Consider the following 19,609-nt stretch of genomic DNA (forward strand, 5'->3'; position numbering starts at 1 on the left):
TGGATTTGATCTTCTTTAAAAGCTTTCAGCATGTCCACATTTTTTAAACGTCCTCCTCAGCACTTCCCATTCATATCCAGATGTCAGTTTACAGATAGCTATATTACAGGCTCACTTACCAGCCTGTGCTTCATTTGGCAATAAATAGTGAGTAAACAGACATGCACTCTCATGAAGATCTTTCAGATTGCTACTTTAATGGCAATGAATATGGGCTACAGTCTGAACACCAACCCTCAGCACAGGGCACAGACCCAGGCCACTGCAGTGTTTATGAACTGCATTATGACAAACAGGCCTAGTAAAAATGCTGTCCTCCTGACATGGGCACTGGTTTACTATAGTGATTTCGTATTTAATTTATGAATGCTTGATAAAATATTTAGAACTACAGAGAATAAAAGCACATACACTCCCACATACAGGACTAAGCAGACATTTAGGAGGGTTGCTATTGACCACTGCAACCGATATGTTGCACGCATAATCATCATCCAATGTGAAATCATTTTACAGAGCAAGCCTGACTGACGATCGCACAAGTATAAATGGCTCGGATTGGCTACGTGAGGAGGTTACAGTGTCTACGATGCGCAGTTCCCTAAAAGTGCCTTATTAAGCGCCCATTAAAGACACAGGGCCAGCCTCCAACCGCTAGTCACAGCTGTGTCTTTTTTCCAGTTGGGTTAATACTTAAGTGGAAACATGCTACTACTGAGCAGACCAATCACAGCTCATGCACTCTGTGTCGCTGCAGTGTACATTTCCTGGGAGGTACACGTCAGTTACAGTGCCAGGGTCTGTAGGGGTCTGCATTGACACCATAGTATAAACCACCTATAACAGATACACATGGCAACAATTTATTCTTGGGCCGTGTTGCACTGAGTATTTACTTCTGGTCATATTTAAAACCTTTCAACATTTTCACCTTAATTAGAGTTTTCTCTTCGGAAATATCAGCACTTTAGTTGATTTCTCAGACTTAGCAAGCTTCACACTTTCAAAACGTCTCTTACATTCAGCTATAACCTTTAACTACTGTGCCTCGGGCCCCGCTTGTCATTGGCTAAAAGCAAAACAAAACAAATCATCTTAATGTCAACAGTGTCATTACCACTAAGAGGTGCTTTCCAGGGTGTGCTCAATGAGGCCAGCATCGCTGTAGTTCACACTGGATTATGGGCAAGGTCGCCCAGCAGGTAACGGCAATCGCCATGTTTTCAACATCCTGTTTACCAGCGTTTTTTTTTTTTTTTTTTTTGCAGTGAGAATACACGACACCTGATGAACGACTGGGGCCAAGAAGAAGTGGAAAAAAATAGAGTGAGAATAAGAAAAAGGAAAGGAAAAATGAAAGGAGGGAGATAAACTGCGAGGCGAGCAAGAGAGAAAGATGATAGAGAGAAAACATGTGTTCTCTCTGTCTGGAACGCACCAGTAGAGCTGAAAATAGGGATTGGGACAGTTGCAACGGCGCTTCATTTGAGAGGACACACTCGACTGTCTGTTCTGTAAAGAACTCCCCTTGTTCGGAGGCAAGGCCTTTTGGGAACATTGCTATCATCTTAAAAGGCCATCTCTCTCTCTCTCTCTCTCTCTCTCTCTCTCTCTCTCTCTGTCTCTCTCTCTCTCTATCGCTCTTTTTCTCCTTTCACTCTATCTTGGTTTCTCATTTGCTCTCTTGCGAGCTCTTGCCTCCCCCTTCTCTCCTGGGGGAGAGGGGATGAGGCCATTAGGGAACAATGGTGATATCTGTAAAGGGCCTTCCGTGGCTGAGAGAACAGCCTTGCCAAAACCCAGAGGGTCCATGTGATGAATCAGTGGTCACAGAGGGGATACAGGGCTATAAGTGGGTTTCAAGCATGTGAGTGCATGCATGCATACGTGTCGGTTGCAGTTACTGTATGCAATCAACACGACATTCAGGGACAAGTTTTGTATTTGAACTTACACCCTTGAATTGTTGTGAAGGTTAAGGTTCAAATAAAATAATAAAAAATACAAAATAAAAGAAGTTGACCTGGTGGAAAAGAATTTCCTGGAACCACATCAGCTGCTTAAGGTTTCAGTATACTCACTGGATAAATCCTGCACATAACTGTTGAATTTATCAAATCTTTGATTTTATCAAATAATCATGGAATTTACTACTACTTCCGAGGACTAGCAGTTCCAGGGAGCCGCATTAGCCGCTGTTCGATATTCATCCAATATAAACTGCTTAGTAGAGGTCCCTCGCTAAAACATACTTTCATATGACAGAGAGTATTCAATAAGCTGATAAAATACTTTAATGGCTCCGAAGATTGAGGTCCAGCCTGGAAAAGGCATTGCAAAACAATTCCACTGCAGAGATCACATTGGAGATCGATGCATACAACACATTAATTGTGTTAATTGACTGCAATGAGTGAAACGGAGCTCCATTATGGCTATAAGGAGTAAATCAGCACTGAATCACCTGAGGTGGAAAACTATTCCACTGCCTTCTGTGGGCTGAAACCTTTAGGCGTGTTATACCTCTGTCTACACACCAAAGATTAATGTTACGGCTGCAGGTTTCCATTAGCAAAATACCAGTGTTGACAGTAGTCAACCGAGGCTGATCCAATATGCAACATGCTTTTAAGTTTCAGACCATTAGCAACACTGCCCCAGCAGTATACTCCCTAGTCTGATTTTGATTTCAACTTTACTAAATAAAATTGCTAGGACAAAGAAACTCAAGCATGGCTATGAAAGGGAAACTCTGCCAGTCATACAAGTGATATCAAGCAATGCCACACCAGACCAGCAAACCCTCTTGAAGCCATGTGCTTTGCATGAGTTTGATCAAGTTTGTGATCCTAGAGAGGCCTAAAAGGATGACTGAATAAAAAGCGATGATGTAATCCACTCGCTTATAGCCCGGCAATCGGAAAGTTTGGGGTCAGGAAGACACAATATGCCCAACACCATGTGCTCACACCTGCGCACACATTGCAGCAACAGCAACATATATTTTTACATTCTGTTGATGGAAGCAAAGAGACTGACGAAGCAGACTGGCACACAGTGGCACTTTATAAAAGGGAGAGAATGTTTCTAGTCTAATGTTAGAGTTAATGGACTGGAAAGAGAGGGCGAGAAAGAAAGAGGAGGGCAAAGCGAGACACACAAGCAGGCAAACGGATGTATCAGTGGCATTAAAACGCGTAAAGATACATAAGCGTGCGTTTGCGTGGGTCCTTAGGTCTGGGCAATATGCATGCACATGCCCACGTAAGCCCGTGTGTGTGTTTGCTTGACAGAAAGAAAGAGAAATCAAGAGGCCCCTGGCTTAAACTTGGAACCATTAGCTCTCTAATGGTGTCTCGTGCTGAGAAACCATTGCTACTGTTACATTAGATAAATGTAAAATTCACACAACACCAGTTTTGTAGAGTGGACATATTACAGATGTCAGTTAAAGTGAATCATCTTCCTTGCCTACTGCGGTGTTTCATTTTTGTCTGTGATGGAAAGGGCCTCTGTAATTTCTTGAAAGAGACAAACAGACAGACAGATAGTTATTTCCTTACCAAAATCCGAATCGTAGAAGAGGATGAACTTCTGCCAGCTATACTCAGACACCACTTGCATGATGACATCATTGAGATAGACAGGTGGGCGAACCATTAGGGTGTAGTCATCAGTCCCAGGCAAGCGACTGGTGGGCGGGCAGGCGGACCGGGGTGTTCCCGCTGGGGAGCGCTGGATGAAGAGGTGGGGGATGTGCATGGCGTCGGCCAGAGTCTGAAGGCTGCCTGCCGACATGCAGCCAATTGAACTAACCAGAGCCAGGATACCGCGGTTCATCAGCTCACATGCTAGAGGTGGCAGACAAAGAAGGAGAAGGGAGGTGGAAACAGATGGAGAATATGTTATTTTTCAAAGTGAATTTGAAATATAGCACAACAATTTCTCTTGAGCGTAGCCAGTTACAGTCATTGGTTACAACCATGTGCAATACCAAGTCATAGTCATTTCGTAGTATCGTATTTGCGGCAAGGTTCGCCAAGGCAATGATTTTTATTCTACAGGTCAACACACTGCAGCATCTGCAGCACTGACTTAAGAGAGTTACTTCTAGGACCACAGCAGCAGTGAGATAAATCCTGCTCTTTGTTAACTAGAAAAAGAGAGGGGAGTGTACGTTATACACAAATAGATAAACGGCTGCAGAGTAGGAATTGTCTGTTATATGTAAAATCCTATATTGCTGTAATACATGAGGATGCTTTTTTTCATGCACTATTCCTTCATCAATAAAAACACGCAAACCCCTCAGAGCTCCAAGACATGATCAATGAATGGACACGTGGGTGTGAATAAAAACACATGTAGAGAAAGATGGATGTGTCACCTTCCTGTGAAATACAAGAGTATATAATATAGCATGATGACTGCAACACCAAAATGCTTGGTGCAGAACATCGCTGTCATCAATCTGCAGACAGCAACCTCTGTTTAAATACTGAAATGAAGTTCAGTCAAGCCTTAAGCCTGGAATGTAACACAGTCATGCCACTGTCCACATTGCTGACAGATCTCCAGGCAAGGTCACCAACAAAAATGCAGTTAATGTATACGTAAACTTGTGTAATAATACAACTCTGTGTACGTAAGATGGATGGCGGAACTGCTCCTCTAACGTCAAGCCAAAGCAAGTAGAGCTCCCCCTGGTGGCTGGCTGCAGCATAGGTCATAAGCTCCACCTCCTCCATGTTAGTGGACAGGACTTGACTCAAACTAAAACACTTAAGTACACATCAAATATGTTTTTTCAAGGATGGTTTCTGTCACTTTAGGTAGTTAATATGACGTAAATGGATGGGTTTTTTTTTAGTTAGGTATTCGAGAAACAGGATGTGACATAATGGCGACCACCAGACGCCATGCCATCCAGTCCGTAAAGTGGTCCCTTGGGACATTCAGAGTATAAATAAATAAAAGAAAAAATAAAATAAGTAAAGTGTGTAATTCATCATTTCCTTGTAACTGGCAGAGGCAGAACAGAGTGAAACCATTAAACGAGTCTGGCAGAAGTGTGGGCGGGTCATCTGTATCAAGGCTCTGCATGGCTCCACTCAAAGTCCAATGCTAGGGTATGGGGACAAGTTGTCCATACTTATATACAGTCTATGGTTCAAACCCAGAACAGTCACAACAGGCAGGTCTATTGTGTCTGAATGTTCTCCCTGTGCTTGCCTGAGTTTTCTCAGGTGCGCTGGCCTCCTCTCACAGTGACAGATAATGTATGTAGGGTTAACTGGTGATTCTAAATTAGCCGTAGTTGTGAGCGTGGATGGCTGCCTGTCGCCCTGTGTTAGCCTCGTGATGGACTGGCGTCCTGTATTTGACCTGCTTTTTATCCACCCTGGAATAGGTTCCAACTCCTGTGTGAATGAAGCAGTGTAGCAAATGGACAGATGGATGAATGAATACATTAGGCTGCATATATTCAAAGTTGTATTACACACATTTAATTGTAAAATATGCCCTTCTTGTCAGAGATTAAGCAACCTTCTCCTTGCTTGTCCTTTGCTGCCTAAACGCTCCTCAGCACCGAGACATTATGTGTGCTTATTTCACTTCCTTTTCCTCCCTTCTAGGCCCCTGGTGCAATCAGAAACACCTCTACCTCCTACCCTCTCACTCCCCTGTTATCTCCGTTCTTTTCCAAAACAGCCCCCCTGAGTGCTTACCTTTCAGCCCCAATCATTTCAGAGCCAAGTTCTGCAGTGATTTTTATTTTAGTTGCCTTGCAGCACCACAGAATACGTTTCACTGTCCTCAGTTCGGAGTCATATATCCTCCTCTTCCAACTCCTTTCTGAGACCCGTCTATCAGAATATTTCCATTCTGCCATCTTTACTTATCAACCATTTTCTCCCTCATCTCTTGTTTACCCTCATGGCAACACAAACATCCACCTCTCTTCTTTCCTTCCTTCGCGCCGGCTAGAATTTGATTCACCACCTCTTTATTACTTTTTTCTTTGCCTCCCACAGCTCGCGAGCTCCTCACCCTCATGACCACCCACATTTTGCCCTTTTGTCCTTGCCCCTTTTCCATCCCTCATCTGTCTTGATCCCTAACTCATCTCTCACTTCTGCTTCTGCATCGCTCCTCGCCATGCGTCCCTCACGTACAGCTGACTAACAACCTGTCACGGAGTCGTGGGTAAAATGAAAAGAGGTTGAAAAAAAATTTCTAAGACAGTATGAAAACAGAGACACACACACAGGAACTGTGCAATGGCAAAGGATGACGGCAAGAAAGCACAATCAAAAATACACACAGTCAGCCTGTATAATGCCACGGGGACTAATCTGTTGACACTGCAGAAATAAAGCCAAAGAACAAAAGAGAGAAGAAAAAAAAAGTTTCCAAGAAAGAAAAGCTTGAGGAGACAGTGGTGCTGAGGAAAGCAGAATAAAACATTGCATGTGTGCACGCGTGTATGAAAGACAGAGAGAACATGAAAGATATACAACGAGACAGTGAGTTTTTAGTCATCTGGTTTGCCCAACAGCTTAATGAGCTGGATTTTCAGGGTGTTTTTGACAATAAAACCTCAAATCAGAACCAGTCTGTGTGTGCATGTGTGTGTGTGTGTGTGTGTGTGTGTGTGTGTGTTTATCTGTGTGTTAATGATGCACAACGTGGTGTCTGCCTAATTTCTTTGGTAGTTTAATGCAATTTGTTTAATTAACTTAAGTTAGTTCAAGCCTCACTGGTTTAATTTGGGTACATTATTTCTGAGATGCACAAGAAACCCAGAAATTTAATTCATGTGACTTTAAATAGTCTGCCTTTAAAATAAATAAATAAATAAAAAAATGAAAAAAAATGAAAAACACTCAGAAACTCAGTTTATACTGTAGGTTTATTATAGCTGTCACCAAAAAACTTCACTGACACTGACTTAATTATGAAGCAATAGTTTTAAATATACGAACGCACATGTTTTGCTGTAAGTAATTGGCAAAACCTTGTTAGGGTCGAAGGGTTATTTCAGACCTATTTCTTTATGCACTGATGTAGATGATTAATGGGTATAAGCTAAAGCCACTTAAATTTCACTGTTCAAGTCCACGTTTTGAGGAATTGATTAAAGTGTAACAATATATGATTAAACTTCACAAAGTCTCAGCATAATACTTAGTCACAGTCATTATCCTTAAAATCAATGAGTCCAGAATTCGTCTGCTTTCTAGTGGGAACTTAAAGATGGAGCATATAGTTTCCTTGTAGGAGTTTAGAGGATGGTACAACTGTGGCTTTATGTGTGCATTGCACGCAAACGCACCTCACCCCGGTGCATGTGACTCTGCACTTTTTGAAAATTATGGTGAAATAATCCATGCTCCACATCTGTATTATAGCGATCATGCTAACACCTTAGCTGTATTGCTCTAGTCTAGCTACGCATTAGCTTAGCATCATCAAGGCTTTGGCTAATGGAAGGCTTTGCTAATCCGCTACTTATTAGGGCACTTTGGAGAATTAGTGCCCTCATCCCCTCTACATCACACACTCTTAAGTCTGTGGGGGGCTTCTAAGCTCTAGGCTCATTAATACTCTTTGTTAATGACTTAAAGGGCCCGTTGCGTTAACCGAGCCCAACTTTACATCACTCTGAGGTAGGCAACAGTTTAATGAGAGTGAAAATGAGGAGCCAGAGCTGCTGGTGCAGCAAAATATGAGTGTAGTGACTTTGAAGAGTTTAACAGTTAACAGTATAAAGCGCAACCCCACGATAGAAAGTTGAAAAGTGCATGAATAATTGTTCGAAGCTTCTTATTCATTCAGGTCACAGTATATCCAAATAGTTCCAAGGCAGGACTTTGTAGGTAAGTATTCATACAGAACTACTTTGATTGGTGGCGAAACAAGAGTTGTTGGCCAAGTTAAAAAGATGGACAATGAATAAAAAAACAATTGCTTTGTACAGTGACTGCACTTTGAGCACAAAAACAGGTTTGGATTTCAAACAGTGAGAGAGAGATGTGTAGGAGTGCAAACAAATACTAAGTGTAGCCATTTAGAATCTTTCACCTATCACCACGAACCATAACCACCCACTAAATAACATTCACACATCACCAATAACATCATCGCCAACCTACTCACAAGTGCACACACCTTCCCCTACGTGGGCAACATGATAAATCACTCTGGAATCAATCTCGCTAAAGCAGCGAAGACCTGACAAGTAGCCATGCAGAGGTGTTTGTTCGAGGGATGTTAATGTCAGTCATTCAAACAGGCATCCAGGGGTTCAGACTTATGGCTGCAGGCATTACTGCAGGACTCATCTATTTTGCTAAATTCTCTTCTAAGCATAAATTTATTTATTTAGTTGAGAGGTTTGACTGATTTTAGGGGACCCAAAATAGTGAAAGTAGTAGTGATTTGTGGATCGATACTAAAATATTGTTATTTCTGATACTAGGTGTTTATGCTGTAAAATAGATTCTTAAGTCAAAAATCTGAAACTGCATTTTCACATATTTTGTATGATTGTGTCCTCTGTTTGGTTTTTCTTTTGTTGTATTATAAATAAACTGATGTCTTGTAGTCTTTATGAAGCTATGATTTAACATAAATTTTTTTTTAGGTTTACCAGACACACTACCATACCGGATCAGTATCACCGATACCAGCCTGAATTTTACTCAGAATTGGATCGGAAAGGAAATCGGTGGTATCGAACATCACTACCACTGGGACCTCAACCAGTTGGGAAATAAGATAAAATGTGTCTCACGGCTTTTTCGTAGGGTCTAAGCATACCGAATATACTCACACGTGTTTTGATGCATGTTATACGTCAGTGTGTATTGTACATGTGTTGTGCACTGCATGACATGTTATTGAGCTCTCTCTCCAGCCTGTCGGCCTGTCAGAATAAATAGACTGCAAGCACTCCACCTGCAACCAGGTGTGACCGACTCTATTCTCTATCTATGTCTCAAGCAGCTCTCCTCCCACCACACTATATGCACCACGCACACTTTATCACACCGAGGTAGTTCTCTACTTTCTGTGGCCCAGTGACCGAGGACGGGAACGCGAGAGAGGGATTAGAAGCAAGGAGATCAATACCTGAGGAAAAACAATAAATACAGCTCTCATACATTTGTTGTCTGAGGCAAACATCATAAGCAGATCAGAAGTAACCCACATTTTGTTTTGGCTTATCACACGTTTGGAACTAATAGAAGGCATTCCATGCAATCATCTTCGTAATCTGATACTGCCACAAAGCAGCCCGGCTTAGTGATTTCTAACACAAATATGAAAGGTCTGTCATCCAATAGCAGGGGAACGTCTATGAAACGGCAATTTTTCATCATATCTGCTGCCTGTCATTTATTACGCTTATGATTTCAGTGACAGGAACACAGACAACTCAGTTTGTTTTTAACATACGCGTATCCCCTTCCAACAATAAGCTGAATGAAAAGGAAAAGAGTGTCTGCTTGCAGTAAAATGAGTGTGTAATTGTAATCAAGTGTTTGGATTCATCAGAAATTCACTGAGAGGGAGGGAGTGCTACTAGCTCCCACAGCACTGTAAAAAACAGAAGTGTATCTCCATGTCTGGTACTGGGTTGTGTGAATGTGTGCGTTCAGTGACCTACTTGTGTCTGTGTATTGTTTCATGTGTTGTTCCAGATCCGGGGCTCCAAACCACTGCCATGCATTGTGCCATACACACTTAAGCACGGCGTGGCAGAGAGTGATGCGTACTCACAGAGCTTGCAGGCTAGAAATGTGCTAAGTTCTATAAATGCCTGTGTGTGTTATGTGTGTGTGTGGACCGTCAGTTTGCCGATACACACTTCTTGAGGGAATTAGCACATGAATTAATGTGGTCAGGGAGGTAGAATGAGCACAAGATAACATGCCCTTTTTAACGCCGTTTCTCTAGAAATTCATCACTGTAGCTTCTCCCGGCACTTCCTGTTGCTGACAAACCAGACCGATTGGCAAACACAATCTGTTTTCATTCTTGCCCCCAGTATGCCTCCCCACTCCCCTACCCTGTTCCTATTAACATTTAATGGACCCCCTTTGGTCCCTTCATCTTGCCACGTTTTAACATCATCTATTCAGCCTCAGTCCATGTGCCCTGCAGATGTATCCATCCATCTTCTTTTTGTCTTATCTGCAACTTTATCTTTGGACTTCTCTTCATTCCCTCCAAAGGCCCCTCAATTCGGCAAGCTTTGCCTCATATTTATCTAGTTACTGCACTGCAACAGTTATCACACTCACCAGACTACCACCTCCCCACCACCCTTTTTTTTTTTTACAATTCCCATTTCTCACTTTTTTTTAACCCATACTCCATACTCCACAACTGCCTCTCTCAATTAAACATGAGTGAACACCACAGATCACTCCTCTAGAGTGAAGCCAAAGCAAGAAGAGCTCCCCCTGGTGACTGGATGGGTTAGTGGATGGGACTTGCATCAAAACACTAAAAACACTAAAACACTTAAATACAAGTTAATTTTTTTTTTAAGGATGGTTCCTGTCATTTTAGGTAGCTGGCATACTACCGATCCATGTTGAAGTCTTCCATTTTTCTGAGAAGTTTAATTTTAGTTTGTTATTAGATTTTATGCAGATGCTAAACAGGATGTGACATCACGATCACTACATGGTGCCATGACAACTGCTCTGTGAAGCTGTCCCATTGGACAGTGATAGTAGGAAAAGAATAACCCAACATTTCGTCTTAACTGATGGATTCACTTTGGCCAATGCAAGGAAGTGGCGATGCATTGTCCATATTTATATACAGTCTAAGGTGAAGACTGATAATTGACCTAGTTCTGAGCTCTTGGTGTTAGCATTGAACAGTTAACTGTCTCTTTACCCACATCCAGCTCTCTTGCCTGCTGCCTCCTCCCAACACCTCACCAATCTCTCATCCCGTCACCTTTTGCCACCCATCCAGTCTCAACTAATTCATTTACTCCATTATCTGAGATTGGACGATGTACGTTGTATCACTGAGGGCTAGTTCATTTTTCTCCTATCCTACATCCACCTATTCATCCATCCATCAACTCAACAGTTTGTTACATCAAATTATAATGTTCACCGTGCACCTTTTCTTCTAGGGCAAACTTCATTACTTTAAAAAACAGATAAATAAATAATATATATATATATATATATATATATATATGTATACACACAAAATGTTCTCCCTTTGTTACTGAACCTTTAATTTAATGTCACTGCAATCTTCTACAATTAGTGAACCTAGTATAAATATTATGACTATTGTATTCTGCAGTTTTGTGCACATTACAATGTTTTAAGCTGTGGTGGTGAATTGGCATTGAAACTCTGTGTCCTTCATGTCACTGCATTCATTTGTTCTCCCCTGCTGCCTTCCTGCTCTAAGAGTCGTATAGCTGTCTTTCTCTTTTAATACTGACAGCATACACACCCACCGTAATTGTTCATTGTCAACAGTTTTCAGCCAGGTGTAAACGTGAAAATGAACACCAAGTTATTATCATTATAATTTTATATAATAATACTTTCTTTTTTATACAAACCTTACCCAACACAAAAAAGTGAGAAGTGAATGCTCAGATTATGCGTGAAAGGCTCTGTATCTCTCATTCTGGTTCACAGTTCAACAGTTAATCCTCTTTCTCATTTCGTGTTTCCTTGGGCTACCCCTTCATCCACCCTCAATCCATTCAAAGAGTCCTGACGTCGTGTATACTGTATATATCTTTGTGTCCCAGCACTATCCATTGTAAAGTCAAGGAGATGGAAGTGTGCCCTGGGAAAATCCACTGCTCCTCCGTTTACAGCCCTGAGGCTTTTACTGCTATTACTTCACCAGGGCAGATCTACGCCCTTCTCTTTCTATCCTCTCTCACTTCTTTACACTACGGTTGTATTTTTGGTTTATTTTCCCCGGCTTTAGTGATCTTTCTGGTATTGTATCATATCCGAAAGCGAATAAGTGGGAGCCATTTTGCCAAAAGGAGACAAAAACACACTCATAACTCATAAATGTGTTTTCCAGCAGCATGTAGAGAACATACCAAATTTCTGTTGCCTACCACTCTCCCTATCCACTTCATATTCTCTTTGTCAGCCAAGGTAATGACCCATTTGTCAATGCTTTAATCGTATTTAGAAAATGGATTGGTTGCTGTTCACTGCTAATGGCTCTGCGTGTCTCTGTTTTCATTGCCTGTGTACACGGCAGATGTCATATTTTCCCACTTGGACAACTGCACACAGGTGTGTGAGGATGCAGGCATGTGTGCAAATCTTCAATTAAAAATATGCCTCATTGATGGGTTGACTAGGTCATTGCCAGAAAGTGAATTGTTGAAAGAGATGATAGTGTTTTTGGCGTTGTGTTCTTTCTTTTCCTAAATGAACATGAGGGGTAACTTTTTTTTTTCTGGCTTTGAGCTGTTGACACTGTCCAAAAAGACAGCTTGGCTGAGGGCTCTGTGTAATGACACGGAGACAGTGACTCCAAATAATCATTGCATTATTCATCTCTCAATCACACATGCTGTCTGATCAGATCTTGACAAAATGGTTGGGGGTGTTGCAACTCAATCACTTCAATTTGTCATTATGTTGCCGTGAGTGGCCTGAGGTGGTGAGCAGGGGCATGCTCATTAGCTTGAAACAGACTGACCCAGTGAAGGACTGTATTATTCATGCGAGGCATCAGTTCCTAATGTCTGAGAGGGGGTGGATATGTTTCGCACAAGATTTTGACAAACAGACGTCTCTGGTGGGCCTGATATGATACATCAGTGTCATATATTAGACATATTGTTTAGAAGCATTGGTGCCATTTACCAGTTAAGGACATCTTTCACTGCTATGGCATGAATGATTAAACTACTTAATTAGTTGCAGCTGTATGCAGAGATTTGGAATGAAGGAAAAAAGACATAAATTCAGTGAGAAAATAAGAGGAACACAGCAATAAAGAAAGAAGAGGGACTTAAGGATGTGCATTTCAGAACAAAAGTGCAAAGGACTGCTGAAAAAAAAACGGACAGCGATATTTCAATCAATGTCTTGCAGTAAAGAGCACTAGAAAATGAAGAACGGATAGAGGCTTGTAGGGGAAGATGGAGACAAATGCAAATCAGCGGGCAGGAGTGGGAGAGGGTGAAGGCAATGAAAGGGGTTTGGGAACAAGAGATGGATGAATTATGGAGAGATGGTGGGGAACTCCGTAATGATACCTGTCTCTATCAGAGTTACTTGAGTGAGAAATAAAGTGCCAGCTCCCTCATTGATAGAGGTGGGAATTCAACAATAGAGAGCTGCTTACATGCATGTAAGGGGAGGGTTAGAGCGATTAAACAAAACTGATTCATTGAATAATTCCCACTAAAAAGAATTTCACTACGAAGGAAGAGATTGAAGGGTGTGTGAACTCTGCAGCCAAGGTCAGGACATCACCTGCTGGATGATAAGAAAACCCCCTCAAATGGTAAAGCTAGCTGCTTGATGCATCACGGTGTCCTCTTTTCTATTTCAATGTGTTAAATATTAAAAATGCAAGGTGTGGCTGTCCTGGATGTGGTTAATGATGATGTAGTATGGAATTAAAACACTGCTTTCTCTGTTTGGAAGTGAGTAATGTGTATTCAATATGTATTTAGACTTTAAAACTACTTAAAGTCCTTTTAACATATGATGGACAGATTAATTTGTTCTCAGCCCATTTTGGAAGAATTAATTTAATTAATTACTTTATTTTCAGGGTGTCACAGTGGTGTTGGCCCTCTCAGACTCTCGCATGATGACAGCTGGGAAAGGTTTATGCCCCCTGGCAACCCATAGAAGATATGCGGTTATAGAAGATGACTTTATTTTCCCGAAATGTTCATAGTGTCATACAAACACTGATCAGGCACAACATTATGACTTACACTAAGATTGTGTAGGTCTCCCTCTTGTCTCATATTCCCTTACTTATCCAGATCTAGGTCACAGGCCTCAGCAGCCTCAGTAGGGAAGGCCAGACAGCCCTCTCCTCAGCCACTTCTACCAGCTCCTCCAGAGGAATCCCCAGGCATCCCCAGGCCTGACGAGAGATATAATCCCTCCATCGTGTCCTGGGTTGGCCCCAGGGTCTCCTTCCAGGGGGACATGCCTGAAACACCACTCCTGGGAGGCGTCCGGGAGGCATCCTTACCAGATGCCCGAGCCACCTCAACTAACTCCTCTCAACATGGAGGAGCAGTGGTTCTACTCTGAGCTCCCCCATGTGTCCGAGCTCCTTACCCTATCTCTAAGGGTGAGCCCAGGCACCCTGCAAAGGAAACTAATTTCAGCCACTTGCATTACCAATCTCGTGCTTTCGGTCATTATCCACAGTTCATGATCATAGGTGAGGGTTGGAACATAGATCGACTGGAAAACCAAGAGCTTCGCCTTAGGGCTTAGCTCTCTCTTCACCAGGACAGTTCAGTTAAGCACCTCCATCACTGCAGACAGCGCTCCGATCCACCAGTCGATCTCCTGAACAGAACATCAGAACACAGTGTCCAGAACACACGGTCACAGGTCAGAATATACAACTATAAAGGCAATCAACGACCTCTGACCTAGGTCGTCATGGTGTCAAAAGAACCGATGAGCAACCTTATGTTCGACAAAGGTGTTAGTCATGGACAGACTGCAACTCGCAAAGAAGCCCAATAATTGAACACCATTCGGGTTCAGATCAGGCAGGATGTTCCTCCCAATCACAGCCCTCCGGGCTATTGCTCATGTGAGCATTGAAGTCCCCCATGACAATGGAGACCCCAGTCAGGACGCAGTCGAGCATCCATCCTAGGTGTCCCTAGGATCATAAGGGCACTCAAACCTCCACCACAGTACAATGACTAAACAGTGGAGTAGGCCTCCCTTGTGCCTCCAAAACAGTTGTGAGTTATCAGAGAATGTACATCATGTTTCTCAACCATGTTTGTGCCTGTACTGAGTTGCTATGGGATGCGGTGCCTGGGCTAGTCTAGGTGGGTGGTGCATAACTAAATGACATCTACATGAATTCCAGATCCAAAGGTTTCCCAGCAGAATGTTGCACTGAGAAGATCATCAAGGCTATTCACTTCACCTGTCAGTTACCTAATTGGTGTATACTGGCATGCAACCTAATCTGCTACATAATCCAAATCCACAATGTGGGTAGATGAACTCATATGCATAAACGAATGCAAGTTTGCTAACACACATAGTGAACATAAATTCATCAGATATTCTAGGTTTGGCCCAGGTTGCCACTGTGGGTCCGTGGATGTGGATGTTTTTAATTGGAAAAAATAGACTGTTGGGATATGATATACACGCACACATACACACACAATCACACATAAATGAATTACTGTATACATCCAGCTGCCCATGGCTGCTTGTATCATATTCCAAATCCTGGTGATGGCAGACCATCCTGTGAAGGGATCGCTAGTCCCTCTCCTCCAGGCACCTATCCAAGCACAACATGCCAGTGAGTGTCTTGTGTTCTGCACAACAGATCTCTTTGCTTTCCTTTTCGCGCCGGAGTAGTCAGAGCTACACACAACATATCAAAAATTCTCTCTCCTCGCTCTCTAACAGTTCAATGACCTTTCAAACCTATTCAAAAAAGCAGCCAGTCACGAGAATCCCAAACGAGACAGAAACAGTTTCTGGGAGTGTCTTGCATCACCCCTGTTCTGATCGATTTGTTTACTTGAGGGCTTTGCACCATGTGGTGACGGGAAACAAGCAAGTTTATAAGAAACTAGTCACCAAGATAGAAACATAAAAAACACAATATACAGTTTCACAAATAAACTCATTCATTTTCCTTTACAAAAATGTCAAATCCATATAGAAACAACAAAGTACAGTTCCTCGAATAAAATCCTTCGGTTTCCATTACAGAAATGTCATATTGTGATGGGTGCAGTTCTGTCTTCAATAGTTGCCATGCTTTTTTCTATACATTTTGATAGACATTTCTTTATGAGAGAGCCAACATATCACCTTCAGACAGCTGAGACAAACTGGGGTTATTCAACAGTTGATTGTTTCCAAGCCATGACCTCTCATGTCACTACACAATATAAAGGATGATCCTCTTCAGGAATTCCTGTATGTGTCTATCTTCGTTGCCAAGAGAGTGATTCCATTTAAGCAAGCAGAGACTTCTGCCTTTTCAACAAAAGTACAATTTCTGCACAATACTGCATATGAGAGTACTGTACCAAATAATTTTAGACAAATTTCACTTTCAACTAAGAACTACTGGTGCACTTCCTAATAGACTGTAAGACTGCAGCAATGAATTTCATAAAATGCTAATCAAAATGCACAAAGTATTTTCCACATAAAACAGGTATATTAACCTCGAAATAGCCTTAGTCCTCATCATAAAATACACCTGGTAATACACCTTAGCTCAGTGCTTTATCTTTAATATGATGCAAGGAAATGAAATATAAGTAAAGAAGTATAGATGTTGATGAAGTGTGAAATCTATTTTACAAATGTTATAATACCAAGAGGCAGTTCTGTTATCTTCACTTCCAGCAAGAGCATTTATTTATTTTTTTTTCACATTTCACATTGATTTTCTGTTTCAGTCACTGCTTTAGAAAATACTATTATAATGTATGAAAATGAAAAGTTGACGGAGGAATTTCAAGTTTGTCTATGTCTAGGCAGCTATTTCACATCGGCACTTATAGACGCAAATTGAAATGGAAATTGTGTTACACTATTTGCATTTCATACATTAATTGAACCAACAGTGAAATGATGTCAATTTACATTTTCCACTGTAACAAGCATTTTGAAAGTAAAAATATGCAGTCTTGGTTTAGAGACAAAGTAGAATAATAACATTTGAAAATGTTTCTAAAGGATATTAATCATATTAATTTTACATAAAAGAAACACGAAATGAAATAAATGCAAATATTCTACAACTGAGACAGCATCATCGAAAGGTAGAGTGACAAATGATCTCATTAGCAATACGTGCAGCAGTGATACGCTGTTCTTTTGGTTTGAGTCACTATTGTTATGTGGGTGGGTGATGACAAAAACTCAGCCAGCGAAACCTGTGAAGCTGTGAAGTGGCCTGTTTTTCCAAGTTGGCTGCAAGTGTTTCTAACACTGCGGTTGCAACTTATGACTTAACAGTGAAATGGAAAAGTTACAGAAATCAATGCTTCCATTGGATAGTGTGGTACCTTCCAATCTGGTGACATGACCGTTTCAAAACTGAAGTACAAATCCTGAGCAACAGTGTACACAAAATGTTCATGTGTGTGAGAGAGTGCAGCCAGTTAATTTGATGTATAATTAATCACATAAATCTACAGAAACTAGATGTAACAATTAATTGCTAATTGATAGTTGCAAATCTTAAATCTGTTACAACACAGTTAGGGATTTAGTTCCAACATGAAAAAGATAATTATTGCACAGGTCCTAAAAGACATCTCATATTAATCCCTGTTAACACACAATCAGGCATATCATTATGACCACCTTCCTAAAATTGTGTAGATCTCCCTGGCACCTCCAAAACATAATGACTCATCAGAGAATGGACATGAGCCTTCTGAGGGTGTCCTGCCTTTGTATCTGGCAACCCAGTGTTGTTAGTGGGTGGCCTTTGGGTGCTATGTGTAGAGGTGAGGGGTTTCTTTGGATCACAGCACATTCCACAGATACTTGATCAGTTTGGGATCTAGTAGATTTATGGGCCAGGCCAACACCGTGTGCTGTTTTTCATGTTGTTTTTAGTCGTTCCTAGACCATTTTTGTGTGTACGTGTGTCTGGGGGATGGCTGCTGCCATCAAGGAGTGTAATTACTATGGGGTGGGCGTGCCTGGTCTGGTCTAGGTGGGTGGTGCTAACTAACATCCACACTAATGCCTGTCCAAACGTTTCCCAACAGATCATTGTATGGTCAAGATGGACAATGTTTACTTTACCTGTCAGTGGTTTAAAAGTTGTGGCTGATCGGTGTATATATACTGTGTATTTGTACTGACCTTCCTTAGTCAAAACTGCTATATATACTGTGTACTCAAGCTGTATGTACAGTATTTCCATGGCACTCGACATGAAAGTCTACCCAATTGGCATCTTGGAGAGATCAGACAGAGACAAGAGCCATGCGGTGAAAAAGGTTATTTGGGTTATAACAGTACTCAACCTGCCCATGATGAAAAGAGAGAGGGGAAATGAGAGGGCTTTGAAGTGCTAGTTCCTAGCTAAAGGCTACATTCACATTTTATTTTATAGAAAAGACAGATATACGGAGAGAGGAGTGGGGAACGAGGAAAAAAAATGAAAAGTAAGTGTATGGGTGAGAGAAAGAGGAGAAAAAAAGAGAAATTAATACTGCCTAGCACACAAAAGGTTATGACAGGAAGGGAGATGCACAGAAATAGAGATGCAAAGAGGAGAGGGGAGAGGGAAAGGGAGGGGGCAACAGAAATAATAAAAGAGACAGCCTGGAGAAAATAGAGAGTTAAGTACAGCAGCACTGGAGTAACGACAGATTCAGGGGAGCAAGAGAAAGAGATATTCATGTTTCCTCTGATGCATTCCCATTGTATTTGGATACTGTTTCAAGGCTGTCGATATGACTCATGTGGAAGGGGGGGGGGGGGTTGAAGAGAATTGATTCCACTCCGGCAGACAGGCAGCACAGCAATTCTCCAGACCTCTGCATGCAAATCACTGGCAGAAATAGACCATTGGATGTGCTGTTAAAGAAGAAGGGGGCGAATATTCATACACGTAAATGTCCACATGATCGCACATATTCATCTTTCAGCTAAACAGCAGACCAGACCAAAGAGATACCAGTCATTCCCAAGTCTTCTACAGTGCACCGCAACGCTTGCTTTTCTAAACTGCAGTTGAACTAAATATCTACTGTGACACACAGTAGAGCCCAGAACACACCCACCGTACACAAACACACACCATAGTGTCCCAGAAAACTTAATTGAGAAAAATACACAAGAGTTGCTCTGCAGCCAAACCCATGCCATCTTCCTCTGTCTTTCCCACCCCTCTGTATTTGCCGCTCTCTCTCTTTCCCCTGACAGCATGCTTGATAACTTTTATGTTGCTATAACAAGAATGAATGAGTTCAGAGGGAGGAAACCGTGTGTGCACGCGGGCGTGGGTTTGCGCATTTCTGTTGTGTGGATGCTCGTGCAGCTGCATGCTCGTTCGCGGATATTTCTCCTTTTTTTTGGATGTGTGGGCGTGTTTGTGTGTTTCTCCGTTCATATACTGTACACACCATGCGCACGGTGCGTGGCTCCGCATGCGTGCGAAATATGACAGATGGCAGGCCCCCTGTGAAGACCTAGAGAGAAGAGAGGAGCAAGGGACTGATGTGTTTCAAGTTGAAAAGCGACAGCAGAATCTGTTCAAAGTACTCAGTGGAGCTCCTTCTGCTGTCACTCTGTTGATCCATAATTGAACGAGCAAGTGTTTATAGCCAATCTCACAGCATGAAAACATTAGCAAACAG

General features: G+C 41.9%; 1 protein-coding gene across 3 annotated transcripts in view; it reads right to left on the reverse strand.

Annotated features, from left to right (window-relative positions):
* grid2 (glutamate receptor, ionotropic, delta 2) overlaps positions 1 to 19,609 on the reverse strand; it is a 447,760-nt gene that overhangs the window by 191,140 nt on the left and 237,011 nt on the right. For all 3 annotated transcript variants that reach the window (XM_047591180.1, XM_047591181.1, XM_047591182.1), the window contains exon 3: positions 3,564 to 3,851. In XM_047591180.1, the coding sequence (XP_047447136.1) occupies positions 3,564 to 3,851 (288 nt within the window). The remainder of the gene's footprint in view (positions 1 to 3,563; positions 3,852 to 19,609) is intronic.

Source organism: Mugil cephalus, chromosome 8, assembly GCF_022458985.1.
Source record: "Mugil cephalus isolate CIBA_MC_2020 chromosome 8, CIBA_Mcephalus_1.1, whole genome shotgun sequence".
In the NCBI taxonomy this organism is placed as follows: domain Eukaryota; kingdom Metazoa; phylum Chordata; class Actinopteri; order Mugiliformes; family Mugilidae; genus Mugil; species Mugil cephalus.